The following is a 27,612-nucleotide window of genomic DNA, read 5'->3' as shown; positions in this document are numbered from 1 at the left end:
CAGGTCTCAGAGCCTCTGCAGTGCTCAGTGGTCTCTCCACTGTCCCCCAGAGTGATTCTGGGGTCCCCCCTTGTGCTTCTTGGGACTGAGCCTGGAACCTCCCACTGTGAGCTCCTGATACCCTGGGAGGTGGTTGTAATCATCCTCAGGTGGTACCTGCCAGGTGTCAAGAATAGTTTGGTCTTTGCACACACATGCACGAGCGCGCACACACACACACACACACACACACACACACACACACACACACACACACACACACACACACACACACACACACACACACACACCTTGACCAAAAGATCACAGCCCCCAACACCTCATTCTGGACAATGAGGAGTCTCTCAGATTTCCAATGTTCCTCCCTAAACTCTCTCAGAGGTGTGGACATCTTTGGACCAAAGATACCTCCCCACTGCTCAAAGTTCAAGGATAAGAAGGAACCTCAGAGGTCATTCAGTCTCTCATTTCCACAGACAGGGAAGCCAAGGCCCCCAGATGAGCAGGGGCCTCCTTAAGGCCTGGATTCAAGCCCAGACCTTCTGGCCTTCAATTGCTGCCCATTCCTCTCCCACACTAAGCCTGGCTCCAACCCCAGGAGGGGAAAGGGGGATCTCTGGGAGCCACAAAAACAAGACAAGGGGGGGGGGGGGGCGGGGAACCACCAAGATGAGAGGATTCCAAAGTGATGGACACAGCCCATGGTCAGACCCTTCCCCAGCACCCCTGGGAGCCTGGACTACTTCAGCCAGCACAGGACTTGGTCTTTTCCTCTCCAGGGCTTTTCTCCTACATGTGACCCTCTGGCCTCCTACTGCAGGTCAGTTGAACAGGAAGTACCCTGGGAAGGGACTTTACAGCCCCACTGGGGAGGATATCTGTCCTGGCCCAGGAGGACTCCCCCTGGATGAAGGAGAGCACCAGCCCAGTAGAGGAAGTCTGGTTCACCCTCCCAACTTCCAGGGTAAGTCCGCTCCTTACCTTAGATACACCTCCAGGCTGGACCATGACTTACCCTCATTGAAATACTGGATGAAATCCAGGGCATGCCCTACTATTCTCCTCATCTGATCAAGAATATCAGCTCTGAGAACCCCCTGAGGCTGGGGACCGACCTCTATACCTGTGGAAAGAAAGCCCAGAGGGAGTCCCTGATCTAAGAGTGTCATCCTGGGGGGTCAGGGGGCTAAACTAGGTGACCCTGGGGACTAACCTCTACACCTGTGGAGAGAAGGCTCAGAGGGAGTCCCTAAGGGTGTCTTCCCCATGTGTTCTAGGTGACCTTGGAGGCCAAGGGTGAGCCTCCATGATTCTGGCCGCTGTCTCCTGCCCAGTCTCTCTCTCCTCATTGCAAGCCTCCACCACAAGCTCCCTCTTCAATTCTTTCTCTCAGTTATTCCCCAATACACACAATTTCATCATGGATTTCTTGTATTTCCCTCTTGGTTTGCTAGATGTAGGTGACCTCTCTGAGTGAGCTGACACATGTGTACATATAGATGAACATACCTGCACCTGACCTTGGCATGGTATAAGCATGTGCAGTCTGCACAAGGCAGGTCATTGTGTCCACGTGTGTTGGTGTGTGTGTCCCATGTGCAGAGGCCCCCAGTGGCCCTCCTGTGTAGGTCCTGGCCATAGCTAGTAGCTGCTACCCTGGATGGGTGAATAGGCCTCTGATATGAGCAGGATGGAGGGCCAGAATGGAGTCTGGACCCTAGGAATGGGTGCATGGAGCTGGTTGCCAGTCTGAATGTGCTTTGGGATGAGCAGTCCGGTGGTTAAGTATGGGTCAGCTCATGGACCCCTAGAGATTCTGAGACACACCAGCCAGTGAGTATGGACTTGCTGGGCTTCTCCCAGACCGTAAGCTGAAGATGGGAAGGGGGAGGGAACAGGATGCATGGGGGAGGGGAGAACAATGGTGAAGCCTGCCCCAGACTCAATCCTAAAGAGAGAAGCTCACAAAGAATTCTTCCCCTTGCCTTAGGTATCCCGAGAGCTGAGAGCCCCCTGCCTCAGCCCATTCATGGCAAACACTGTGCATGATAATTCCTTCCTATCTAGCCAAAGTTGGCAACGAGCTCTAATCTCACCAACGTCCCTGGAACAGCAGACTGTCCCCACAGGATAGTGCCCTAGGGGCTAGTTCACAAATGAACTATTAAAAAGGAAAAGATTCCCAAACATTAGGCTAGTCTGAGGAGTGTGGACGTGGCCCTGAGGAGTCCACAGGGTAGGTCGCAGAAGACGAGACTCTCTGGTCACTGCCTGGTTCTGAGGTGGCAGCTGGGTGTCTCTGCAGAGCCCGCCTGTTCTCCTGGGTCTGGACCAAAGAGCGTCCTTTCCAGTGTAGACAGAAAAGCACACAAAGGAGGGCAGTGCCTTGACAGCCAAGGCAGACCTAAGAGTCCCCAGAAAAGTTCATCCCCTTCTCCCTAGACTGGGCCTCCTGAGCAGGGGCAGGTGCCAAGAGCCCGGTGCCATTCTGACACAAAAGAACTTACCCACAGGATGCTTGGCCACAGAGCGTGTGGTGGCATACTTCAGAGAAGGGTGGTCAATCAGATACACAAAGCAGGGCATGGGAGCCAGGGAACTCTGCAAAGAAAGAGTGGAGAATGTCATGTCAGGGCTACACACACAGACGGGACAGAACTGACTGGAGCCCACAGGCCACGTGCATCCTGGCCCCAACATCAATGGAACCAACCACAGAGAACATCCAAAAGATGTGACCCCCACAGAAGCCACACCTGAAAGGTGGCACATAGTCCACAAGCGAGGGGGTTTCCTGGCCCAATACCAAAGGAACATCCCAGTTCCCAAAGGCCTTGTCCTTGTCCAATGGCTCCACCTCAGACATTCCTAGGATTTTATCAGTGGAAGTAACATGAGAGAAGAGGCTGGATCATCTGCTTTGCTGCCATCCCAAGGCCAGGGACTTTCCATTGGTCTTTCAGATGAAACCTTCTCTCTGTTTTGGCTCCCCCATGCTCCCCCAAGCTCCTTCTACATGTATCCCTGAGGCTGGGCACATAGTGTCAGTAAAGCATGCCACCTGCATAACCCCGCAGGTTGTCTCTTATAGTCAGACTCAGGTGTGGACTGCAGCATAGACATTAATAACCCAAACCGCCTATGTTGTGAACAACAGACAGCCCTCCTGCTCAGTTCTGTCTGCCAATGTCCTTGGTCACTGGTGTTGGCCAGGGTCAGACCAACAACAAAGTGCAACTCCTAGAAGGCATGGCAGCTTCCAGGGGGCAGGAAGCTCCCTTTCTGCCATGAGAGTCTCAGCCCTGAGTGCTGGGCACTGTACAGCAAGCACTCCATAACACCCCTTCGCGCCCACAAGATGTCACTGGGTACAACATGAGGTGGTCTTGGCCCAGGCAAGCCACTCTCTGATCAAAACAAGGGGCCCCCCTGTGGGGTAGAGTGGCAGTGGGCAGGGATCTCGCTCTTCTATGACCTTGGGATCCATCAGCCTCAAAGAAGACTCAGAACAGGAAAAGCAAGCATGTACAAGGTGCTCCCCACCCCGGGGAGGATGTTGGGCACAAGATCCAGATTCCAGGGTGCCTCAGGTAACACTGGGGAGTGGCAGGGCAGCCCAACAGCTTATACAGACAAGACCAAGGCAGGGTGAAAAGCAGCCACTGTGGAGGGGATACAGCACACTGGGACAGCTATTTCATGCTCATATCGGATCACCCCAACACGAGGCTCCATTGAATGCATGAATGGACAGATGCTTTAAAATCTCAGGCCTAAATGGAGCTCCAAAGAACAGCAGGAAAGTTACCTTAATGTAATGAAACATCTGGATTAGCAAGTCATCCTTGGCGGTCTCGAGAATGAGAGTGCAGCCCATGTTGGCAGTGGTGTTGTGGAGGTCCAGAATCACGTCGCAGGCATCTTCGCTCCCTTTGGGGCCAAACAGGCGGTGTATTTCCTGGGCCTGGCTGACTTCATATGGACAGTCCTCTGTCATTTCCTTGCTGGGAGTGAAGAGGAGAGTCAAGCCTGACATCCTCACCAGGACTTGCCCCTGGCCCCTCAGTGGCTCTGAGCCCCCACTCAGAGGGGGTCTGGGGCCTAGAAAGCCAGCTCGGAGGTCAGGGCCATGAGCAGAGGGTGCAGGGAGGCCCCTGCTGAATGAGTGAACCTTTGGGGGGGTCCCAGGAGGAAGAGCCCTGGGCATCATGGATCCTTGAAACAATGAAGGGTTATTGCCTCCCCCCTTTACCCTAGACCATGTGAGTCCCCTCTTTTTGTGATGGTTTGTCCTTCATTGTCAAAGATGACATCACATGGCATCAGGGAGGTAAGACCAAGACTTGCAAGTGAATGGGATATGTGTAAGGTTAATGTAAGGCTAATGGAGGGGAGGGGAAGATCATCCCCCCCAGATGCCTTTTGTTCATTTCTAATGAGGCACAGGTCATGAGGGTTATGCCCTCAGGTGAGGTTTTGCTTTGGGGTTTAGCTTTTAGAAGAAGGTTCACATACCACATGAGACTCTGGGCAGCCCTGCCCCCCAGACGTTGGTGCTTGTTTCTCTGGTAACCATGTATTTATTGCCTACGGTCAGACAGTTGGAAGCCCTGCCTGTTGGTCTTTATTTCTTAGTATTTGCTCTGAAGTTCAGAGTGCTGACTTCTTCCTCTGAGCCGAGCCAAGTGAATGGTATATGTGTTTGATTAACGTGATTGCTGACTGCTTGGAAGCTGCTCTCCTTTTAGAAAAGCAGGCCCTCCTGTGTATGCGGGGTCCTTGCTGTTACAGCCAGAGAGGGCTGGGCAGAGTCACCAGTCTCACTCTCTCCTTCAGAGCCATCTGAATCCAGTAGTCAGACATAGATCAGGATGACTGGAGATGGCCTGGATACAGTGGGAAATCTGGAGCTTTTTAAATTAAGATCTTTATCATGTCTCAGTGTGACTGAGACAACACCCATGTAATGACTAAGGCTAGGTAAGGCATGAGGTAACCAGGTAAAGAAGTCCCTGCTTTTAACATGGCATTCAAGGCTCTTCACCAAATGGCTCTGACTTCCCATTCCAACCAATCCCCTGCTTCACTTCCTGGAGCTGCACCCAGTGCTCCAGACAAACAGGCCCTGAGCACCTTTACTCACACCATCCCCTGGGCCCACAACACTTACCCTCCCTACCCTCATTTCCTCCCCTTTGGGCCAGCTGATGTACCCCTCATCCTCCAAGGCCAGCTGGGTGGGTCTGCCTCTCCCCCTCCCCCAACCTTCCCCAGGTCCCTTGAGAACTCTCAAGTCCAGACTCCCAAGCTCCCAAACTCCCTGTCTATGCATTTCTTTGCATCCAGATTGTTTTATCTGTGTTTATATTATCATCCCTCCTGGATAGTAAGCTTCCTGAGGGCAGGGACTGGATCTTTTCATCTTTGATGATTCCCCAGTACTCAGTGCAGCGCACCGAATACTGAGCAGGCATTGCATCAATGTGTGTTAATGAATAAATGAATGAACGAAGCTTTCCGGTGAGAAAGGGAAGATTCTTCCCATTTACTCTCTTTCTCACTCAACGTTCACTCACCCAAGGCCCTGTAGGGCAGCCTGGCAATGTGGAAAGTTCTGGTGAGGGGCTGGCAGTGACCTCTCACCCCACAAAGACCTAAGACCCATGAGGGCAGCTGCCTGAGACTTGGGCTCTGCGGAACATGTGGCCTGGCACTTCTGTGGGACACATTGGCTTGTATAGCACGGACCCAAGACCCTTTATCAGCCTGGTTGTCTTCCTATGGCACTTAATGTCATATTAGCGTCATTCAGAAATCATTTTAGGGTTAGGGTTAGGGATAGGGAATCAACTGAACATGACCCCCCAGGTGTCATCTAAACAGAGCAGAGGACAGAGGGGCCTGTCACCTCCTTATTCACAATCTAGCAGTGATAGGGGTGGAGTGCCACACATTGGTATACCAACCTTTTTATGGGCTGAACTCCCCCCCTTGGGGGCATGTTCTCTCCAATCATCCCTCAGGCCCCTCCCTTCTGAGACTGGATTTCCTCTCAAACCAATCCCATCAAGATGGCAGAGGTTCTACCTGAGTGCTAGTCCAGCCTGTCATAGCAGGAACCCTGGTATGAGTAAGTATTCCCTCTTTCCCTTGGGAAGCAGCAAAAAAGAATCAGAATCCTCATAGCTCTGAGCCTCCCACTCAGAGAATATGCTGTGGCAAAACACTGCCATTTTCTGTCCATCTCTCCTCCAGCTCCCACTGCCTCCTCTTCAGTGCATTCCAATAACCACACACACTCACACACAAAATCAATGTAGTTCATAACTTTAGGGTCTGAAGGCAGCCAGCCTCTGGACACAGGACCTGACTGTCAGCCCAGGCAAGCCAGAGGTCTCCTGACTAAAGCCATTGACCCAGCTGGTACTGACTGGGACAGCCCTAACCTCCTGGTTTGGTTTTGGGGTGTGGGCTTCTCCCTGCACACCTCGACTGATACTGCCTTATGAAGGCTGGCTGCCCATGGCATCGGTTCTGTTGATCTGGGGAGCATGGGCCTCCAAGTCTTGCCTTTTCTGCACTCTGTGACCTTGGATGGATGAGACTAGGCTTGAACAGGGGCCTTTCCCAGAATCAGATTGTTAAAAGCACAAATGAAATACATGGATCATAAAGAAAGCCTTCCTTTAAAATTCACAGCCCCCAGAAGCGCCCCTGCTCCCAAGGATCTTGAGGCCCCTCCCAACACTGTCATGCTCTTGTCTAAGGTCCTGTTTGCTCTCACACTGGGTAGCTCGAGGTCCGAGGTCCAGGAGGGGGCATTCTGCTATCCTTGTTGGGACACCTGGGACAGGGGTGAACACAGCACCCTACCCAACAGTGCGTGGGTGGAGAACATCATCCTCTGAGAAAACTCTCCCGTGAAGGTCAGTGTGAGCCGAAAACAAATGGGTAGCCCTCCTGTGCCCTGCTGCAGCAGTTCCACCATCACACCTGGACTGATACCACTTCTGGGTATCCCTCTGTCCCCCTCCACCCCCCTCCCCCAGCAGAACAAAGCTCCTTGAGACTACCAGCATCTTTTCATCCGTCACCATCACACAAATCAGGACCCAAGTCTGACAATGACCTCACAGAAATGTCCGCCTCTTTTACTTGAAATCCACTGTTCTGGAAATCCATCCCCAATTGATCACTAACTCCTGGCAGCCCCTTCATTTACCTGGTGTTAAGGTTCCACAGGGCAGTGAGTGGGCAGAGGGCCAAGACCTAGACCAGGCCTGAACGTGAATCAGCAAGAGCCCCTGTTCTCAGGAAGCTTCCACAGGGCTGGGGGTGGGGGAGGGCCAGAAGAGGTAAATACAAAGACAAGAGGAGAGCTTGCTGACCTCTGGGGGGAGCCTGTGGAGGGGCAGGTCAGGAGGGACAGCATTCCAGGCATGGGGGGGATTCCAGGGGGTCCCTGCCCTGCATTTGGACACACAGTCTCATACTTAGCACAGGCACGAACTAATACAGCCTTGGAGAAAGTTCAGGGGTGAGCACAGGTGCAGCCTGGCCCTAGCACGTTGGTGACAGAGGCAGTGCCAGTGTGTGTGGGTCTGGGGGGCTTGAACAGGATCAAAGGTCAGTGAGGTAGGTCCGGCCCCTTCTGAGCAATGTGAGCCACCTGGGCAGCACAGCCCAGAGTAGTGGGTCCCAAGTGCTCACCCCTAGGCTTACTCCAAGGGAAGGAAATAGATCCGGAGGTCATCACCCTGCCCCATCTGCCCCTGGACATAAGAGTCTGCTTCCAAATGAGTTTCTATAAAAAACAAGGTTCAAGCAACAACCAACCTGAATTGCAGAGAGCTCAGGATGAGCTGTACTGCCCACCTCCTGTCACAGAGGTGGTACACTGCGGGGGAGGGTGCAGCTTATGGTTCCGGACATGGCCAATGTGGGAATCGGGATATTTGTTACAAAGGGGGTGGGGAGGGAATTGGGACAGAGAAAAAATAGCTTTTTGTTCAATGAAAACATTTTTTAGGGTTTAATTATTAAAACAGGAACATCTGTGATAGTATGAGTCTGATCAACTAATTGGTAACTGTTTTTTAGGCAGATCATCTCCAACAACACCTAGCTAGGCACCTTCCAAAGTTCATGAACCCCCTCTGGTTTATCATGAACATGTGAAATTCCTTAAGGGGTGTGATTGGTCAAAGGCCAGAAGGGGCTGACAAGGCACCCAGGGAAGGACATCGGGTGAGGAGAGCACCACCCCCCAACCCTAGCACCCTCCTTACCATAGATGGGCAGGGTCAAAGACCCGGTTCAGGTCGCAGTCGATGTACCTGCAGCCCTTCTCTACGGCCCGGGGGTTGGCGATGAAAGGCTTCACCTGTAGACCTGCTCTCTGCACCTCGACTCCGTCTTCTTCCCAGTGTCTGACCAGAATCACCCCAGAGAGCTCGTTCCCGTGGGTGCCCCCAAAGATCGCCACCCTTCTCAGGGGCGTCTGGGCTCCAAGCAGGGTGGCCATTCTCCCAAGCTCTCTTCACCAGCTCTGCCAACCCAAAGAGAAGATTTCCAGTCACTGGGCCAGGCAGCCCGAGAAGGCTTCCAGGGCACCCAAAGTGGCCTGGACAAAGTTCCTCCTGGGAGGCTGGCCCAGGGATGACACTCCCTCCTCTCGCCCTCCTCCCCTTATTTACCATATTTGGAGCCTAAGAGGCAAATGTCAAGTCAAGATACTGTCTTTGACCGGACTTCTGACTCCCTCAGATGGTCAGCAGCCCTCAGTGCACTCAGCAGAGAGCCGGAGGCTTGACCGAGACCAGGACTGCACAGCCCTCGCTGTGGGGGTCCCGGGGCTCCAGCACTCTCCATGGGGGTTAGCAAAGGCCTCCACTTGCCTGGAACCCCTCTCCTCTGAGGGCCTGGTGCATCTTTCACCGTCTATCCAGTCGCCACAATTTAACATGGGGGCCGATCCTGACTGGTGGACTGGCTCATTTCCTGATTGAACAAGTATTTATATACGCTGGTTTTAAGAATTTTTATGAATTTGTAGATTGAATTCAAATTCACTTTCTTTGAATCTTTCCCCCCTTTTTTTGTAAGGTGACTTAATGAACAAGTAAGGGCAGGAAATGTGATCAGAATGCTAGGTGCTGCTGGGCTCGCACACAGAAGCTCTGTAGCTCTCCAGTCTGCAGGTGTCAAACCAGCGCTGCCTGCAGCACTCCCTCCCAAACAGATGAAAACATACTGGGAGATGAACGTTCCACAGAAGAAGCAGGAGTGAAGACCCATGGGAATTTTGGCTTCCTAAGGCAATCTGCAGCCCAGAAACCTTGCTCCGGTTGAGTCTGATTCCACTCCTTTAATAAACGGGGAAACGGAGGTCCAGGGGGCTGGAGCAGCTTGTCTGAGGTCACACACACAGAATTGGTGACCCAGCAAGGATTTGAACTCAAATCCTCTGACCGGATAATAACAAAGGAAGGGAATATTTATGAAGGTCTCTCAGAATTCCTTAACGCTTTCCGTAGATAACTTTTCTCATTGGATCCTCACAGCCACCCTGGGCAGGAGGTGTTCTCTCCATTTCGCAGATGAGAAAGTGGAGGCAGACGAGGGGAAGTCGTCAGAGTCTGACTGAGGTTGCCTTTCACTGAGTCTTCTTCAATCTGTGGGTTGCTGCCACAACATCAGAAGGGCTCCTCAGGGAGTTCACTCCTGAGATGGACATTTCTACCCTGTGGTCTTGTTACAGTGACAAGCTCATGCTAAGGGTCAACGTCCATTGTCTCACTTTTTCAGCACAGCCACATTAGGAGGCAGGTGCCAACCCCATTTTACAGATGAGGAAGCTGAGGCCTTTTCTGATCTCCTGACCACCAGTAGATTGAAAGATAGTCTTGGATCACAGACCCCAGATCCTCTGCCCAACCTGACTGTAGGACTTCACTTCTTAATCCTCTAGGAAAAGCTCCAGGTTTCAGGGAAGGGCCTGATTCCATATGAGAGTTTCTCAGTAGCACCAGAAGCCACAGGCCCAGTTTTGGTAAGTTCCGTGAGGATAGTGGCTGTTTGGCTTTTGTCTCCATATCCCCAGTACAGGTCGTAGAGTGTAACTGGCACTCACTGGATTATTGACTTGCCTAGGGTCACACAGTTATTAAGAGTCTGAAGGAGGATTTGAACTCAGATTTCACTCCTTAGACAGGGTGAATGGCCAGCAGCAGCAGCCCTCATTGGAAGGTCTTATGGGGATGACTCCATCCCTTGAGCCTCAAGCACAGAGGGCACCAGCCACTGTGGTCAACCAGGCTTGTCTGTGCCACACGTCCTCTGCCCTTGGAGCCCATGAGCAGTCGTTCTGGCTCTGGTTATACAGACTTCCTTCTCTCCCCATCTCCCATCGCCACAGACACACTGTTTCTTCTTTCTGTCTTCTGACACAGCTCCAGGACAGACAAAATAATTACCTATGCCCCAAAGGGACAAAGCGGCTAGCCCCACGTCCCTTACATTAAACATCTTAGACAAGCAGGAGGGTGTCCAGCCTTACAGACAGGGCCCCAAACTGGTGCCGGTGCTCACAGCCGTCCTCCTCCCTGACGTGATGGGGCCCGGGACCCTCCTGGGCACAGGCACAGGCTGCTCCACAGCGTCCTCTGCTCCAGTCTCAGTCGGCTGAGGCACCCCAAACCCACTTGGTCCAAGGTTCCCTCTTAGGGACCAAGGTATAACTTTGAGGGAGAAGAGGGAAGGGGTTTCCACAGTGCCAGTTGCTGCCTTCAACACGGACCAAGTTTGTTCTCTCAGGAGAAAACAGACGGGAGCAGAGAGCACTTCCAAACATGGGCAGAGGGCTGGAGTGGGAGGTCTTTCATGCCCTTAGAGCAAGCTAACTTCCCAAAGAGGCTCACTCCCTGCTTCCCAAGGCCCTACTTTTTAAAAAAGCCAGAAGGTTTGAGGGAAAACTTGTGGAAGCTAATAGCGAGGGAAGGAATCAGGATCAGGGAAACAACCTGTTATAGAATGCTGAACCCTGGGCAAACAGCATGGCCACGCTTGGGCACAGTGTCGAGGGAGAGCAGAGACGCACCCCGACCTGGCCTGAGCGACTGCATACACTTCTGCTGTCCTGCTGCGCTCAGGGATTCAAGGACCACCTTCACGCTGAGGATGCTCAATCCACCTTTTCTACCCTGATTTCTCTGCAGGCCTCCAGGCTGGATGCCTCAACAAATCCAAAATGGATCTTGTTAACTTTCCCCCGAACCTTCCCACCTCCCATCTTCCCTATTACTATAGAGGGTTAGGAGTCGTTCTGGGCTCCTTCCTTTCCCTCAGCCCCCAGATCCAGTGTGGTGCCAAGGCTTGTCCACTTCCCCTCCCAACATCTCTCCAATAGCCCCCCTTTCTCTCCTCTGCTACTGCGCCCCCTTGGTGCACTCTTATCACCTCATGGCCCGACTGTTACAAAAGCTGCTACGGCGGCTAGGGAGGGGGTGCAAGGCTGCCTCCCCAACTCTCCCCCCACTCCAGTGCACCCTCCATTCAGCCACTAGAGTGATTTTCCTAACAAGCCAGTCTGATCGTGTCTTTCCCCGCACCTTCCCTTCCAGGGCTCCCTATTTCCTTCAGGATCATATATATTTGACATTCAAAGCCTTTCATAACCTGCCCTTTCTCACCCCATCCAGTGACCCTGGCCGCCTGGTTGTGCCATGAACAAGACCCTCCATCTCTGAGCCTGGGCCATTCTCTCTGCTTTTCCCTATGCCTGGAACGCTCTCCCTTCTCCACTCCATTGACCTCCCTGGCTTCCTTCAAGCCTCCACTAAAATCTTTTCTGTAGAAAGCCTTCACTAACCCCTCAACGTCAGTACCTTCCCTATGGTGATTACTTTCCGCTTATCCGGTTTGCATCTTGCCTCACCCGTTAGACTACCAGCTCTTTGAGGGCAGGGATTGTCTTTTGCCTCTTGTGGCATCCTGAGCACGAGCGCCTAGCACAATGCCTGGTATATCACAGATGATCGAGTAACTGATGCTACCGCTCTGAGCTCCAGTTTCTTCTTTGGTAAAATAAGGGAGTTGGACTCTCTGACTCTGAGATCCCATGAGATACGCATTCATTCCTGGCCATCCCGCCCCCCATCTCATACCCGGGACAGGAGGAAAGGTAACTGGCCACACTAGGCATGCCCCGAGTTTCCCTGGAAAGTCAGACCCCTCCAATCTTCCTTTGGGAGAGCACCGCGCTTGTCACCAGGGTGAAGGGTGACCAGAAGGGTCCCACCCCAGGCCCAGTCGAGGCCCACGGCAGGAGCGTGGAGACAGGGAGAGGAATATCCCCAGTGACAAGGACTGAGATGGTGGGAGGGGTGGGGCCCTGCAGCCCCTTGTGCCTCTGCGGCCGGGGTGCCCCGTGCCTGCCACCCTCCCGGCAGCACCCTTGTGAAGCACTCGCAGGGTCCCAGCCTGGGAACTCTGTTCTCTGAAGCTGGTCTTCTTGGGAAGCTCGGGCTGCGAACAGGCTCCTATTAAAAATGTCAGTGCACACACGTTTTGACATCCCATGAGATTCTGAACACATCCTTCCCACCTCGGTCCAAAAAATGAGCAACGATTGAGCGCCTCCTGTGTGCAAAGGAGGAAGAGTCAGAGAGAGCTCCTGGAGAGGGGAGGGGGCAGGGAATCCCTGGGGTGCCCCTGCTCACCGGGCCCTCACAGAACTGTCCGTTAGGGGCCCTTCACCTCCTCTCCCTGACCGCATTGACCCTGGAGGGCAAACTGGCATTCCCTCTCCGGCCTCCAGGCCTTTGCCCAGGCTGTGCCCAGTGCCTGGCAGGCTGCCCTCGCCGGGTCCGGGGTGCTGGCGCCCTCTGCTGCCTCTCGTTACCTCGGCTTAATAGATTGTCTCCCTCTTTCGACTGGAGGCCTCTAGGGGGCGGGCTCTACGCTCTGGGCGGGCTTTTGCCTGGCCTGGGGAGGGAGCCGAGCGGGGAGAGGCGGGGCCTCTTGAGTGACGGGTGGGGCTTGGCTTGGGAGAGGCGGAAGAGGGGCGGGGCTAGCCCAGAGAAACGACGGAGGGCGGGGCGCGCAGCCGTTGCGCAGGCGCAGTAGCGAGAGCTGCCGGCGCCTCCGTCCTTCGCGCTCGTCAGTCCGTCAGTCGATCGGTCACGGAGGGCGCGTGTCCTGAAGGGGCGGGAGCGGAGCCGAGAGAGCGCGGCCGCCGCCATGAAGAAGAGCGTGCCTGGCGGCTTGGCCCGCCAGACCGCAGGTACGGCGCACGTGCGCCTCGCCCCGCCCTGGTCCGCCTCTCCTCGTCCCCAGGGGCCGGAGGCCTCGAGGTCCCGCCCCTGGGCCGGCTCCGGCCAGAGGCCATCCTCTGCGCGTGCGCCCCGGGAGGCCGCTGGTGCCGTCCTCTGCGCGTGCGCCCCGGGAGGCCGCTGGTGCCGTCCTCTGCGCGTGCGCCCCGGGAGGCCGCTGGTGCCGTCCTCTGCGCGTGCGCCCCGGGAGGCCTTTGGGCCCCGCCTCCGCCGGGACCTGGCGGAGCCTCTTTCTATTCAAAGAGCCCGGGGCGGGTTCGTCCCCAACCCCTCCCTGTTAGCCCCCTCCGTCCCCTCCGTCTGGGATGACGTCAGCCTCACAGGGACCCCCCCCTCCCCAGATCCCTGAGACCGTTTCCGCGCAGGCGCGGCCTCTCGGAACGTCCGTATGAGGCAGGGCGGTTGCTGCCGGAGGGTCTCAGCGTCCGCCCCGCAGGGGGCACCCCCGGATGGCCCCCAGGCTCCTTACACTCCAGCGCCCGGGCCGCTCCCGGCGCTCCCCCAATCACAAATGGCCCACGTCCCACACATTTCCCCCCCCCAGGAATAAGTCTGAGATCCTCTTCCCCTTTCTAGTCTTGTAGCTGCAGTCCAGTGACATCGGCTGCCCCACCTGCCGCCCCGCCCCGGGGCTGCCCCGCCCCCATCCGCCCCACCCCCGGGCTGCCCCACCCCCATCCGCCCCGCCCTGTGCCGGCCCACCCCCGGGCTGCCCCACCCCCATCCGCCCCGCCCTGTGCCGGCCCACCCCCGGGCTGCCCCGCCCCCATCCGCCCCACCCCCACCCCCTCCCCCGGCTGCCCCGCCCCCGGGCCGCCCCACCCCCGACCCCGGGCATTCTCTCTGGCTCTCCCCTAGCCCTCTCCCCATTTCTCCCCCTGGCTTCACTGGCCGCCTTCAGGTCCGAGCTCCCATCCTGCGGTCTCTAGCGGGTTCCCCCCCTCCCCCGGTAGCCTGGCACCCAGGAGGTACTGAATGGAGCACTGAGAAGGTGGCACATGGTAGGGCTGGGGGAGGCGGGGATGGGGCGGTGAAGGGCCACGGTGGCGTTTTCTCCCCGCAGGCTGTTTGCCCGTTCCTCTGTTCAATCAGAAGAAGAGGGTCCGGCAGCCCTTCACCTCCAGCCCAGGCTCAGCCGAAACCCAGGATTTCCCTCCTCTGCCCACGGGTAAGGAAAGCGGGCGGGGCCGCAGGGGCCAGCCCTTCCCTGGCGCCACCGAGCTCCGCGAAGATCTCTGCCTTTTTCCGGCCGGAGTCTGCTCGGCGTGCGCTAGCAAAGTGAGCCGGACGGACGGACAGACGGCTCTTTTAGAGTCTGTGTTAGCTCCGCTGCGTCCGGGGTTTATCCCGCTCGTGCCTCCCTCCCATCTCCTGCCTTCAAAGTAGTTTCCTTAGCTTTGCATGTGCACACTCGTGAATCTGCACAGACTTGTGCTACTTCGTCAGCTTTCCCAGTGTTCCAGTTGGAGTTCTCAGAATTTCACAGCACGAATGTTGTTCTAGAATTAAGAAAGCAGTTGTCCATTGTAGCTGAGCAGCCGAAGTGACAGTTAGTGGGGGCAGTAGGGATTTCTCCTTAGGGGGAGGCCAGACCTGATGACTTGATGTCCTTCTTGATTCTATGAATGGGAATTCAAGTTTGTATCAATTTTTAGGCTGAATGTAATGGACAAACATTTCATCGTTTTCGGAGCTGTACATGACTTTAGAGAGCCTCCAATCTAACCTCTTACAAATGAGGAAACTGAGGCCTAGGAAAGGTAGCTGACACACCAGAGGTGACCCTGAAGCATCAGCAGACACAAGACTCAAACACAGGTCCCCTGTTACTGTGCTGGAGACTTTGAATCAGAGGAAGATAGCAACATGAAACCCAGTGTGATATAAAAATGGATATGGAATCCTGATAGCAGTTATTTTCTAATCAGCCATACTTCCTTGACTGTTGGTGATGAACCAGGCTGGTCCCATGAGGGTAGAAAAGGGCTGGGTTAGGGTTAAGGACAGAGTTAGGTTGGGGAAGTAGAATTGACAAGACTGGGCAATTGACTTAACTTGGAGGGAGAGGTGGGGTGAGAAAAGAAGATGTCCCAGAGAGGCCTGGGAGGGTGAGGACTGAGAATAGACCTAGAGATTATTGATTACCTTGGGAAGAGCAGTTCTAGCTGAGTGACAACATTGGAAGCCAAATTGTACAGTGTCAAGAAGTGAATGAGAGACAAATGACGAGCAGGCAGATTGCAGAAACACCTAGGAAGACTTCCATGAAACGGATGCAAAATGAAGTCTGCAGAACCAGGGGAATGAATGATGATCAATTCTGAACAGCTGAACTATTGTCAGAAATACAGTGATTCAAGACAATTACAAAAGACTCATGATGGAAAATGCTATCTACATCCAGAGAAAGAACTGATTAGAGTCTCAATGCAAATCAAAGCACACGGTTTTTACTTAACTTTTTTCATGGAAATATGTTTTACAAGATTGCACATATATGTCCTATATCCCTCTCATCCATTAGTTTTACTCTTAGGTGTGTATCCCAAAGAGATCAAGAAAAAGGGAAAAGGATACATCGCATATGTACAAAAATATCTATACTAGCGTTTTTGTGGTGGCAAAGAATTGGAAATTAAGGGGATGCTTTCTGTCAGCTTTGAGATAAATTAAAAATGCACATGCAGCCTAACTTTGTTTGTCTTTCTTAGAATGAACTCAGTAATGGTTAACACCACCAACTGGGGAATGGCTGAACAAGTTATAGTATATGACTGAAGTGGAATGTTATTGTACTATAAGAAGTGATAATAGAGCTGGATAAAATAATATCAAAATTCATTTGGAAAAACAAAAGGTCCAGAATATCAAAGGGACTAATGAAAAGAAATGCTTGGGAAGGTGGCCTAGCGCTACCAGACCACAAACTCTACTATAAAGCAGCAATTATCAAAACCACTTGGTATTGGCTAAGAAACAGAGAGGTAGACAAGTGGAATAGACTTGGCACTCAAGATGCAGTAGGCAAGGAATATAGCAACCTTCTGTTTGATAAATCCAAGGACCCCAGCTTCTGGGATAAGAACTCATTGTTTGACAAAAATTGCTGGGAAAACTGGATAACAGTGTGGCGGAAATTAGGCATAGACCCATACCTGACACTGTACACAAGAATAAAGTCCAAATGGGTACATGATTTAGGTATAAAGATTGATACCATGAATAAACTGGAGAAGCAAGGAATAGTGTATTTATCAGATCTATGGAGAAGGGAAGAATTCTTTACTAAAGGAGAGATAGAAAGCATTATGAAATGCAAAATGGATAACTTTGATTACATTAAACTGAGAAGTTTTTGCACAACCAAACCCAATGCAACCAAAATCCGGAGGGATGTAGTAAATTGGGAAAGATTTTTTACAGCTAAGCTCGGGGATAAAGGCCTCATTTCTAGAATATATAGAGAACTGACCCAAATGTATAATCATACAAGTCATTCCCCAATTGATAAATGGTCAAAGGATATGAAGAGGCAATTTTCAGAGGAAGAAATTAAAGCTATCTATAATCATATGAAAAAATGCTCTAAATCACTATTGATTAGAGAGATGCAAATCAAAACAACTCTGAGGTACCACATCACACCTATAAGATTGGCAAACATGACAGAACAAGAAAATGATAAATGCTGGAGAGGATGTGGGAGAGTTGGAACACTAATTCATTGTTGGTGGAGCTGCGAGCGCATCCAACCATTCTGGAGAGCAATTTGGAACTATGCCCAAAGGGCTACAAAAATGTGCATACCCTTTGACCCAGCAATTTCGCTACTAGGACTATATCCCCAAGAGATCATAAAAATGGGAAAGGGTCCCACATGTACAAAAATATTTATAGCAGCACTCTATGTAGTTGCCAAAAACTGGAAGTCAAGGGGATGTCCATCAATTGGGGAATGGCTGAATAAATTATGGTATGTGAATGTAATGGAGTACTATTGTGCCATAAGAAATGATGAACAAGAAGACTTCAGAGAGGCCTGGAAGGACTTATATGACCTGATGCTGAGTGAAAGGAGCAGAACCAGGAGAACTTTGTGCACAGCAACGACCACAGTGTGCGAGAGTTTTTTCTGGTAGACTTGGATTTTTGTAATAATGCAAAAACTTCTTATAAAAAAAAAAAATCCCAAAGGTGGTTCTCAAGGCAAAATGCCTTCCACACTCAGAGAAAGAAATATGGAAGTCACTCACAAAATGTAGCAGATCATGTTTGTGTATGTGTATGTGTTTGTGTATCATGTTCTGATTTGTTATACGATTTCTTTCATTTATCTTAGTCTGACTACATAGCATGACTATAGTGAAAATATACTCAATAAGAAAGTATATGTAGAATCTATACAGAATTGTATGCAGTCGTGGGGAGGGAGGGGGGTAGTGGGGGGTAGGTGGGGGGGGATAAAATCTCAATTGTATGGCAGTGATTGTTAAACATTAAAAAATTAAAAAAAATTTAAAAAAAAGTGATAAGTAGGTGGAGTTCAGAAAAACTTAGAAAGACTTACCTGAACTGATGGAAACTGAAGTGAGCAGAACCAGGAAGACACTGTACACAACAGCAGCAATTTTGTACAAGGGTTTTGTGAATGACTTAGCTATTTTCAGCAATGCAGCGATCCAAGATAATCCCAAAAGACTCAGGCTGAAGCATGCTCTCTGTCTTCAGAGAAAGAACTGATACCGTCTGAATAGAGATGAAACGTTAGTTTTTCACTTTTTTTCTTTCTTTTTTGTTCGAGTCTTTTTGCCCAAAATGACTAATATGGAAATGTTTTACATGATTGCTCATGTATAATCTATGTCAGATTCCTTACCCTGTAAGGGAGGGGAGAGGGGAGGGAAAGAGGGTTAGAATTTGGAACTCAAAACTCAAAAAACCTCCACAACAAATGTTAAAATTGTTTTTACATGTAATTGGAGGAAAAATAAAATATTTTTAAAGTGCTTGTTGACAGACTAAAAAAAAAAGATGGTGGGGAATGATGGAAGCAAGAGATTCAAGGATGGAAGGTTGGGAATGGCCTTAGGCCAGAGGAGGGAGGAAGGACCAGGAAAGCAGAGAAGAGTACAGTGACCATGAAGTGTAAGTTTGGGAGGTCAAGATCCAGGGAAAGATAGAAAGAGGAAATCAGGGTCAGAGGAGTTTCCGAGTTCTGGACTATGGAGAGGGAGAGCTTGTAGGTGCTCCAGAGGTCAAGACCTGTGTGGATGCCCAGGTCCTCCCACATGTTGTCTCCAGAGGGCCCACCCAGGGGTGAGAGCCTGGGACCATCCATCTGTTATCGATGCCTTGTGTCATGCCCAGTCTGATACAGTTTCCAGTTGTAAAGCTCTTTGCTCGTGCTGTTCATGCCACATAGGTGGAATTTGTCCCAATGTTGTGCTGCTGCTCCTGCTGCTGCTTGATACACACTGGATGGCTCTCTGCATTTCTGTTTCTCTGGGGATGTAGTGGTCTGTCACTACTACACAGCCACTGTCACTGGAAGACTTGCCATTAGGAAGATGGGTCCATCTTTTATAGAGAAGCTTGGAGCCATTGACAAAGCTACACCGTTCCCAAACTTGTTCCTGCTCCCAGCTCCTGCTCTGTTCATCTTCCTGATTAAGAGATAGGCATCTGGAGGCAGGCGCGTTGGCAGCTTCTCCGTCCGTAGATCTGGTCTGCACAACAGGCATTTTCATTCACTGGGGATTGTTAGGTGTCGGCACTCTTACTACTGAGGCCTTCTGGGCTTGACTCAATACGTGAACTCCTGAAACTCAGAGCACCTGAAGGACTTCCCCTCTCTAGGCAGGCTCTCTCCTGTTTGAACTCCATGCTGGATGTCCATCATGACTGGCAAACTCCTTGGGTAAGCACAGCCTTACTTGATTGGTGGTACTCATCAGAGGATTATCAGAAAGGCTGATCCTCACCTCTGTTCTGGCCTTCTTTGTCCTGGAGAGCAGAAAGGAAGGAGGAATGAAGGAGTTTTGGTGAACCCCACTGACACAGTGTTAGGACCCAATTCTAGAGCTAGCTTTGGGCCCTTTCTGTTCAATTATGGACCTAGTCCAATGTCTTGTCAGAAAACTTTATTCAGTTATGGGAATTGGGAGAAAATTTTCTCACTTTATTTGAACTTAGCCCTATGAGGCTGGGAAGCTGGATCCCCTCTACCTGCTGCTTAGAGAGTTTAACTGAGGACCTGGGGTATGCAGACCTGAAACCAGGTTAGATCTGAAAATTGATGCAAGAAACCTTCTCGGTTACATATCTCAAGCAATCTCTATATCTTATTTGAAAACTGACACCATACTGATTGCCAGTTGTTGCTTCCTTGTACCTTTGATTGAATACAGACCCTTGTGGGGAGTGGGCTACCATTTTTCTGGTTTCAGTGAATTGTGTGCTTTCCCCCACTCAACTCAGAAAGTCCCTAGTTTTTCCTCTGGTTAGAAATCAGATTAGCTCATTTTGGATCCTAACTAATTGTTTTATTTTAATTAGCTGATTTTATTTGATTTATTGTTTTTAATATGTAAAACTCTGTCTCACTCTGTATCCAGAGTCTTTGGACTGACCAGGGAGGCCATTGACTTGTTTATCATGCCTGTTTAACTAATAAATTGAGAAGCTCAGATGGTTTCCTCAATTATTACTAATCATCAACCACAGGAGTCTTGTTAAACCCTGTGCACTCACACATCCTGCCTTGTGCAGAGCTCAGTGCATGAGGGATTGTGAGCAGGCCCCCACGACACCCACCCCTCAGCTTCCTCATCTCCAAAATGATGAGGTGGACTTCAGGGCATGCCTTCCGATTCTAAAGCCCTTTGTTTCATTGAAGAGGAAATGCCATCCTTCCCTTTCCAATAGAAGCAAGCACAGTGCAAGCGTCCCAAGGCAGCGGTTTGGATGGGCGTGGGAATGAATTTCACAGAGAAGTTCATGGGCTGGGCGGGGCTGGGGACATAAAATCTGTCTTGGACGCATCTCACCTCTTGTGAACATTTGCTTGCTTGTCTCCTTGGCTTTTAGATTTTGTCTGGGAAGTGACGAAGCCCGAGATGCCGCCATTGAAGACAATGACGAATGCTGGGTAACTGATTTGTGGTGTTTGCTGATGACTTTCATATACATTTATTTTATGTTTCCAAATGTGCTACTTACATTACTAATTAATATCAACATTTAGAAATGTTTCTTTGAAAGGCAACAGTCACCTACTGTCCCTCATCTAAAGCAAGAGAGTGGGTTTAACCAAGACCAACTGGGTGTGGCAGGAAGTCACAATTGGAGTAGCTGGAGGTGAGTACGATTCTAAGTCTCACTGGCTGAACCTCAGTCTCCTCATTTGAAAAATGAGGATAACCATAACCTTGTTTTGAGGGAAGTGCCTCATTAGTAGGAATTGTTCAGCCCACATTTATTAAGTCCCTGCCGTGTGCAGGGCACTGGGCAAGGTGCCCATACTCTCCAGGAGGGGGAACCAGGGAAGGCTTTGGGTAGAAGGTGGAGGTAAGGAAGGCCAGCCAGCCAGGGGACATGCCCAAAGACCTTCAGGGAACAACTGGTAGTGAGTAAGTACCAGTGAAGGAGAGTCATGAAATGACAGGCAGCTGAGAGGGAGGGCTTTAGGGCAGCCCAGGGTGTGTGTGTGTGTGTGTCCTCCTGGAGGCCATCAGGACCCCCTGAAGAGCTCTGAGTAAAGTAATAACATGATCTGAGCCGGAAATGAGGAAACTGTTAGAGGTGAGAGGGGAAGAGGGCCTGGCCTGGGGGAGTGGCCAAGGGAACAGAGAGGACTTGGCCTTATGGGAAGTGGGGTGAGGGATGAGGGATGTCAGCCTGGGGACCAGAAAGATGCTGGTACTCTGCATGAATCAGGAGACTGGGAAGCAGAGTGAATACCAGGGAAAAGTCAGGAGAGGGAGGAGAGCACTGGTGGAGAGTGAGTGGGCTCCGAGTGTCCGGCAGGCAACTGGTGAGTGAGGTCAGACTGGGACTCAGGAAGGTTAGATCTGGGAGTCTCTCTACCCATGTGGAACCCAAAGTAGCGAAAAGAACAGCCAGAGGGGTCTGAGAGATGAGGAGAGACCCCAGACAGACCCAAGAAGGATGGTCCAGGTAAGCCTGAAGGGAACAGGATCTGAGGAGCCAAGGTAGCCCGTGGCCAGCAGGGTCCAGAGGGGTACCCCCAGAGGAGAAGTGAGTGGGGTGATGAGGCCCACAGCCTCAGATGGCAGACAGCAGGGGTTTTTCTGAGTCAGGCTGTGACTCCCAGGGATCATCAGGGATGGTGGAGTCCCCCTCTCTGTTTTCTAGGAGTTTGGCTTCAAAAAGGAGAAAAGCCACAGAACTACAGTTTGAGGGGGCGGAGGATCAAAGGTTGTTAAAGGACCAGGCAGTCAGCAAGTATTTTTATGGAGTCCTTATGGCGAGCCAGGTAGGCCCGAGATCTGCACCAGGGATCTACAAATAGGGCCAGATTTGGAGTCTGCTTCTCCCCGATCTGTGATGATGGTAAAGATGGGGTAGGAGAGGCAGTAGTCAGGACCCAGGTGCTGTCCAGGGCCGAGGAGTCTTCCTGCAGCAGGTAATTTCCTGCCCCACCGTCAGCAGATAAGGAGGGAAAAACTGAGGAGTGTCCGCCTCCCTTTACTCCAGGATCCAGGTACATAGGCAGCTTCCTGCTTGTGTTTCTTTCTGACATCATTGCCTCCAGAGCTGAAGCAGGAGGTCCCCTGGGAAGGAGCCAATGCTAACCAATTTGATTGAACAAATGAAGCACTTTTTAGTCATTTGCAACAGTTTTGTTATTTTTTGTGGTATTTCAAATTTTGTCTGCTTTTGGGATTTTGTCCATTTTCTTGAAAATGTACCAGAAGTGATGAAAAATGTTTACTCAGGTTAAATGAATCAGTCAGTATGCAATAATAGCAATATGTATTTGCCATTATGGGGCCTACTCTTCTCTCCTCTTACATGCCTGATGGTGTAACTGTCACTTGAAACTGAAGTAACCTGACTGCCACCTCCTCCCCTCCAAAGGTTTTCCACCCAGGTCTGCAGCAGTTCATACAAGGCCCTTTGGTTACCGTCCATGACCACCACTCCCCAGACTTCTGACGCCCCGAGGTCACATGGCGTTGGAGACAGACAGTCCAAGCAGGAGCCCTGGCTGAGTTCTGCCCCTCCCTTTCCCATTGGAGCACTTTGGCCCCATGTGTTCATAGGTCTCGACCACATCTGCAGTAGGAAAATCAAGCATGGCGTCTGAATCCAAGGGCTGTTTCCTCAGGCCTGGGTTAGCCATAGTTAGCCTGGGCTGCTAGTTATTATAGTTTAACATGTTCATTGCTCGGTGACCAATGGGGAAAAATCCTATGGTACTAGATTTGCCCATGTGCCCTCCCTAGGTTTCCATATTGGCTTGTATTTGGACCCACTTAAGAACCCAACTGTATAACGGATGCAGAAATTTGGCTCTGGGCTTGGTGTGGAGCTCAAGATCCTGGAAGTTCCCCAGTGTGGTCTTTTGTTCTATGTAATGCCCTGCCATGCCCAGTGCTGTAGAACCAGGCTCAATGGAGAGGCGTGACCTGCAATTCTAGTGCTGTGGTGGCGCTAGGAAGCCCCTGCTTCTTTGTCCTCATGATTCATAGTCTGGAGTCACCCTTCTTCTCCCTCCAGGCTGTGAACTTACAGGGTGCACCTAGAAGCTTGCGGGGTGGGGTGGGGTGGTTTAAATGGAGATCTCTTATTGAAGTTCTTAAAAATCGGAGAAGACCTTTCTAAAAACTAATTTCAAAATTGTCTCATGATGTTCCAGCCATAGAGAAGAGAGCACAAAGGCTTGGGATGGAAATGAGTTTACACTTCAGAGGAAAAGCTCGTGTTCAGTGGCCAACAGTTGGCCCAGCGCTGGTCTGGTGACTCTGGAAACAAATCCGAAATGGAGACAAGCTGACCATGCTCAGGTGGCCAGTGCCCGAGCTCTGGGGAACAGAAGTAGCTCATTGCACATGGTGAAATGCAGTTCTCAACCAAGTCAACTTAAGAGAAAACCCATTGGTAATGGTCGGGAGGAAAAGGTCAGTAAGGTAAATTCTAGGTTGTGCCTTCTCTGCAGCCCCAGCCCCTTGGCCTGCTCCCAACCCAGAGCAAGCACTTCCTGAGGAAGTTCCTGACTTCTTGACTGACAGGCAAAAAAACAGACTTGGCTCCATGTTAACCATGACAAGCGACATCTTCATTGTGTTTTAAATTTTGCAAAGTGCTCCAGGAGACATTTCATTTGATAGAAACAAATAGCAAATGATAAAGATAAAAAAGGCCCATGCCCTTGGTACCAGCACCTGTGGACGTCTTATTTACTAGACCCAGATGTCTGAGCCATGGGCTCACACACACATCAGGACCCATGGTATCTCCAGTTCACTGGGGACCCCTTTGTTGCTGTCAAGAATGTGGGTGCTTTAGAACAAGACTATCCATGGCTTGTCGCTTCCCGTAATTCCCCAAATTCCTGGTCATTCCCCCTCTGCCTTGTAAGTCCATTTCTCCAGGTCCTCCCTGATCTGCTGACTCGGTGACCTATCAAGCAAGAGCTGTTCTCAGCCCATAATCTGGCAGGGAGCATGGCTTCTGGGTATGTCCCTGGTAGGCAGCAAGAACTGGAGGAATTTCTGGACATGGGGGTAACTTCTGCTTCCAAAATCCTTTTCCCCCTGTTAGGAAGTGGGAGGGCGCCGGCTCATGCTGAAGGAAGACCAGCCTTCTCTTAGAATTCTCCCTGCGGGCATTGAAAGCATGAAGCACTGGAAGGAACGCCTGGCATACTGCCCACTGCTCTTTGAAGTGCTAGGTGGGTATGGAGGGGGAAGGAGGCAAGGAGAAGGAGGTCTGGGGCAGAGGGAAGAAAGACCTGGAGGGATAGAAGTGGGAAGAGGAAAAGAAGAAAGAAGGGGAGGGAAAAGGGAAGGAAGGAATGGAAGAAGGTGGGGAGGGAGGAAAGGAGGCTTGTTTTATAAGGCACTCACTGTATGCCAGATCCTGAGCTAGGCTCTGAGGATACAAAAATGAAAACAGCCCAACAATCCGTGATCTCAAGGAGCTTGTATTCTCTCAAGGGAATGTCAAATGTTAAATCTGTGTGAATTGTGAATTGGAGTCAGTCTAAAAGAGAACTCCCTAATTGATTTAATGACCTTGTCTTTGTGGGATAGAGGATCCCTTGGGAACTGCCCTCAGGGCAGAAGGACTCCTTGAGCTCTAAATCTGTGAAATGGGGTCGTTGGTTCCAGCCCAGTGGCAGTGTGCAGCCTGAGTTCAAGCGATGCCCATCGCTTGGGGAGATGGTTCATTAGTCACACTGAAGGGAGCCTAACTGTCCTGGGAGGATCCAAGGATCTGTCAATGATTTGTCAGATGGCTTTCAGGTGCTTCGGGGGCCTCAGTGTTCTTCCCTTGGAGTTGAGCTGAACTGGGGCTCTTCAGACCTAGCCAGGTAGACCCAGCCCTATCCCCACCCCAGGCTCCCATCACAGACTGTGACAGCCCTTGCAGTGTGCTTCTGGCAGTCACCTTTGGCCCTGATGTGGCCTCCTTGGGTTGGGGGGGTGGTCAAGGTGGGGAATCAGCCTCGGCAGAATCTAATTGCCACAACTCTTGGGGCCCTTCAGTTCTAGGGGAATTTGGCGCATTTGGAAAAATGGGCAGATGGAGAATTTGTCATTTGGAGCCATGTGCAAATCATGCAATGACTGGTCATTCTCTGAAGCCCAGGGTGAACATTCATAGGCAACATGGAGCTGATGTAGCACAGCCTTACTGTCCTGGCTGCTTCCAAGTCCCATCTTTCCCTGGGAGTCAACTCTTTTCCACAGCCACCCACAGGGAGTGGTCAGCCCACAATCCAGTGGCAGCCAGTTCTGCAACCCAGCACTTTGGTGAAAGCTGAATGTACAAACTGAACAGTCTACACAGGACTGGACAGCAGCCTGAACTCATTTGCTCAGGATTGGGAGCGAGTGCTCTCTCCCCAAGGCTTTTATAGGCAAGAAATGCTCAGTGGCTCACCAGAAAAGCCTGAGGGAGTGCAGCTGGGCCCACCTCTCCCCCAATGCTGCCCCCCTAGCTCCTTGCAGATTACTGGCAGATACCCCATGGTTTGTTAACCTGGCCCCCATGACTGGTTCCTAGCCATCTTCTCAGCTGACACACTGAGATAGAGAAATGGGCCTTGGCCCATTAAACAGACCTTGTGGGGGCCTTGACTTCTCGGAGATGGCTGTCTGATCCTGGTGTCCCACCCCTGGCTCACTTCTGTGCCCTGTTCTTCAGCCCCAGTGTGAACAAATCCAAGGCCCTTAGCTTAGGTGGACCCTCCCTTGACAGTTACTGTTTTAGACAATCACTGTGTTCTTTCCTCCCTGCGGGTAGCCGTTCTCGACTCAGCTGTTACATCAGGTGCACATGGGGCCAAGACGTTTCTCCTGAGAGATGGAAAGAATACTGTGCCTTGTGTGTTTTATGAAATCGTGAGTATTTGTTTAGCATTGACTTAAGGGGCCAATCAAAAAGCAGAGTGGAAACCTTTCCTCCAGCATCCCAAATAAGTGCAAAGGTGAAAAAAAAATCATGTTTTCCTTGCAGATTTTTATTATTGAAACCACATAATCTTGTAGTTGAAAGGAACCTGTTTAAAAAAATACATTTTATGCACACGAGTCCAGTCATCAGACTACATTGTTAAGGTAACATTTAGATTTAAGAGAAAGAAAGTACTGTGGCATCAGAGGACACGGGGCTGAGAGCTGAGCAGTGGGAAGGACAGCCTGGGGCTGCAGCTGGGGAGGGCCCAGGGGCTGAGATCTATCCAGGATAGCTTGGCAGGCTGGATTCCTCCTTGAGGCCGATCCTGACCAGGTGCCAGGCCAGGCCTCTCACTGAACAAACTAGGGTCCCCTTCACTGCTCACATTCTGGTCTGTACAGAGTCCCACAGACTCCCTCATTTTCTTACCTCATCTTTAAAAAAATAAGCCACATTTTCCCTGACTTGAATCCTTGAGTTTCTGAGTTGGAGGCACCTCCTCATCCAGACTTGCTCCCCACCTTCTAACAGGTGGTCATCCAGGAATGACTTAGAGGCTTTCAACAGTAGCCTCTGGGAAGGGCAGGGGCATTACACTTTGGAGTGGAGTCCTGAGAGCAAACTTTTGCTCACTGTCTGGAGCCATGGGAGTCCAGATGGAGAGCCAGAGGAGGAAACTGAGACCCTGCAGGGCAGTGATTGCCAGGGTGAGAATGGCAGCGTAAGGGGCACTCAGCCTGCACACTAGTGCTCCCCCAGGGCCCCTGCTGCCTCTTTCTTCAGCTTTCAGGTCTCTTCCTCTTTTTTCTCTGCCTGGTCCATTGTGATTTCCATCACCTTCCTCTCTTCAGATTGTCCATCTTCTTCTTAGTAGGGGGCACCCCACCCTCCAGATGTGATCAAGCAGGGCAGAAGTCAGAGGGGCTGGGGGTCGTAGCAGCAGGGAAAATCACTCAACGTTTTCTCACCATCCCAAGCTTGATTCAGACATGTGGATGAGCTACAGTTCTTAATTATTTAAGTCAGTGCTCCTCATCATATGCAGTGTTGGTATAGAACAGAGAGAGAGCAGGGGTGGAGTCAGAAAGACATCTGCCTTCACTCACCGTGTAACCCTTAACCTTTCTGGGCCTCAGTTTCCTCATCTGTAAAATAAGGGGGTTAGAGAGGATGGTCTCTAAGATTGCTTCTAGCTCTAAACTAGTGACCGTGTGAAATGACTGGCCTGGGATCTGTTGAGAAGACTAGACTTCATTTGCCATGCGGCTTTCTCACCAGGACCGCGAGCTTCCAAGGCTGATCAGAGGCCGAGTGCATCGGTGTGTGGGCAGCTACGACCCAAAGAAGGGCCTCCTCCAATGTGTGTCCGTCAGGCCTGCATCCGCTTCTGAGCAGAGAACATTCCAGGAGTTTGTCAGGACCACGGATGCCAGGATGTCCTATCATACCAGCGCTGTGCGAGAGATGTGAGCAGACAAGCCTGCAGATCCCTGAATGGCTCGTTAAGTGCCTCTATGGTAGTTGGAGGTTGGATTTCTCAGTTTTTCTGTTATTTATTACATAGGTAGGTTTAGATCAGGTTAGCCTGTTTATAATTCTGTCATCTTTTGTAAATAAAGTGAGTTTAGTTTCAGCA

The 27,612-nt window shown here is 51.2% G+C and overlaps 2 protein-coding genes across 8 annotated transcripts in view; one reads left to right on the top strand and one right to left on the bottom strand.

Moving 5' to 3' along the window:
- Positions 1-13,880, bottom strand: part of ASPA (aspartoacylase) — a 20,307-nt gene extending 6,427 nt beyond the window's left edge. Inside the window, exons 1-5 of one of the 4 annotated variants that reach the window (XM_072618988.1) lie at positions 13,801-13,880; positions 8,289-8,548; positions 3,809-4,004; positions 2,508-2,601; positions 1,016-1,123 (exon numbers count right to left, since the gene is read on the bottom strand). In XM_072618988.1, coding sequence (XP_072475089.1) covers positions 1,016-1,123; positions 2,508-2,601; positions 3,809-4,004; positions 8,289-8,524 — 634 coding nt within the window. In that variant the 5' untranslated portion in view covers positions 8,525-8,548; positions 13,801-13,880. Of the gene's footprint in view, positions 1-1,015; positions 1,124-2,507; positions 2,602-3,808; positions 4,005-8,288; positions 8,549-8,897; positions 10,267-12,719; positions 12,872-12,901; positions 13,097-13,800 lie in introns of those variants that run through there. The other 3 variants (XM_072618985.1, XM_072618986.1, XM_072618987.1) reach the window with 3 other exon arrangements.
- SPATA22 (spermatogenesis associated 22) lies at positions 13,108-27,612 on the top strand. Of its 4 annotated transcripts, none has more exons than XM_072618981.1 (8): positions 13,108-13,282; positions 14,395-14,499; positions 20,418-20,478; positions 20,592-20,687; positions 23,212-23,473; positions 24,117-24,246; positions 25,824-25,921; positions 27,255-27,612. In XM_072618981.1, exons 1-8 carry the CDS (start codon positions 13,240-13,242, stop codon positions 27,444-27,446), a joined length of 987 nt encoding a protein of 328 aa, XP_072475082.1. In that variant the 5' UTR covers positions 13,108-13,239; the 3' UTR covers positions 27,447-27,612. The 4 variants fall into 4 exon arrangements, with proteins under 4 accessions (XP_072475082.1, XP_072475081.1, XP_072475085.1 ...); XM_072618980.1 differs by having other exon boundaries at positions 13,127-13,282; positions 23,212-23,482; XM_072618984.1 differs by lacking the exons at positions 13,108-13,282; positions 14,395-14,499 and adding an exon at positions 17,793-19,248 and having other exon boundaries at positions 23,212-23,482.

Source organism: Notamacropus eugenii, chromosome 6, assembly GCF_028372415.1.
Source record: "Notamacropus eugenii isolate mMacEug1 chromosome 6, mMacEug1.pri_v2, whole genome shotgun sequence".
Taxonomy (NCBI): Eukaryota; Metazoa; Chordata; class Mammalia; order Diprotodontia; family Macropodidae; genus Notamacropus; species Notamacropus eugenii.
This window is presented reverse-complemented; position numbering and strand designations above follow the sequence as displayed.

Excerpts from the sequence above, each read along its gene's own strand:
- SPATA22 (XM_072618980.1), top strand. The coding sequence starts at position 13,240 with ATGAAGAAGAGCGTGCCTGGCGGCTTGGCCCGCCAGACCGCAG. Across the intron at positions 13,283-14,394 it reads CTTGGCCCGCCAGACCGCAG|GCTGTTTGCCCGTTCCTCTG; the intron begins GTACGGCGCACG and ends TTCTCCCCGCAG. Across the intron at positions 20,688-23,211 it reads CACAATTGGAGTAGCTGGAG|CCATAGAGAAGAGAGCACAA; the intron begins GTGAGTACGATT and ends ATGATGTTCCAG.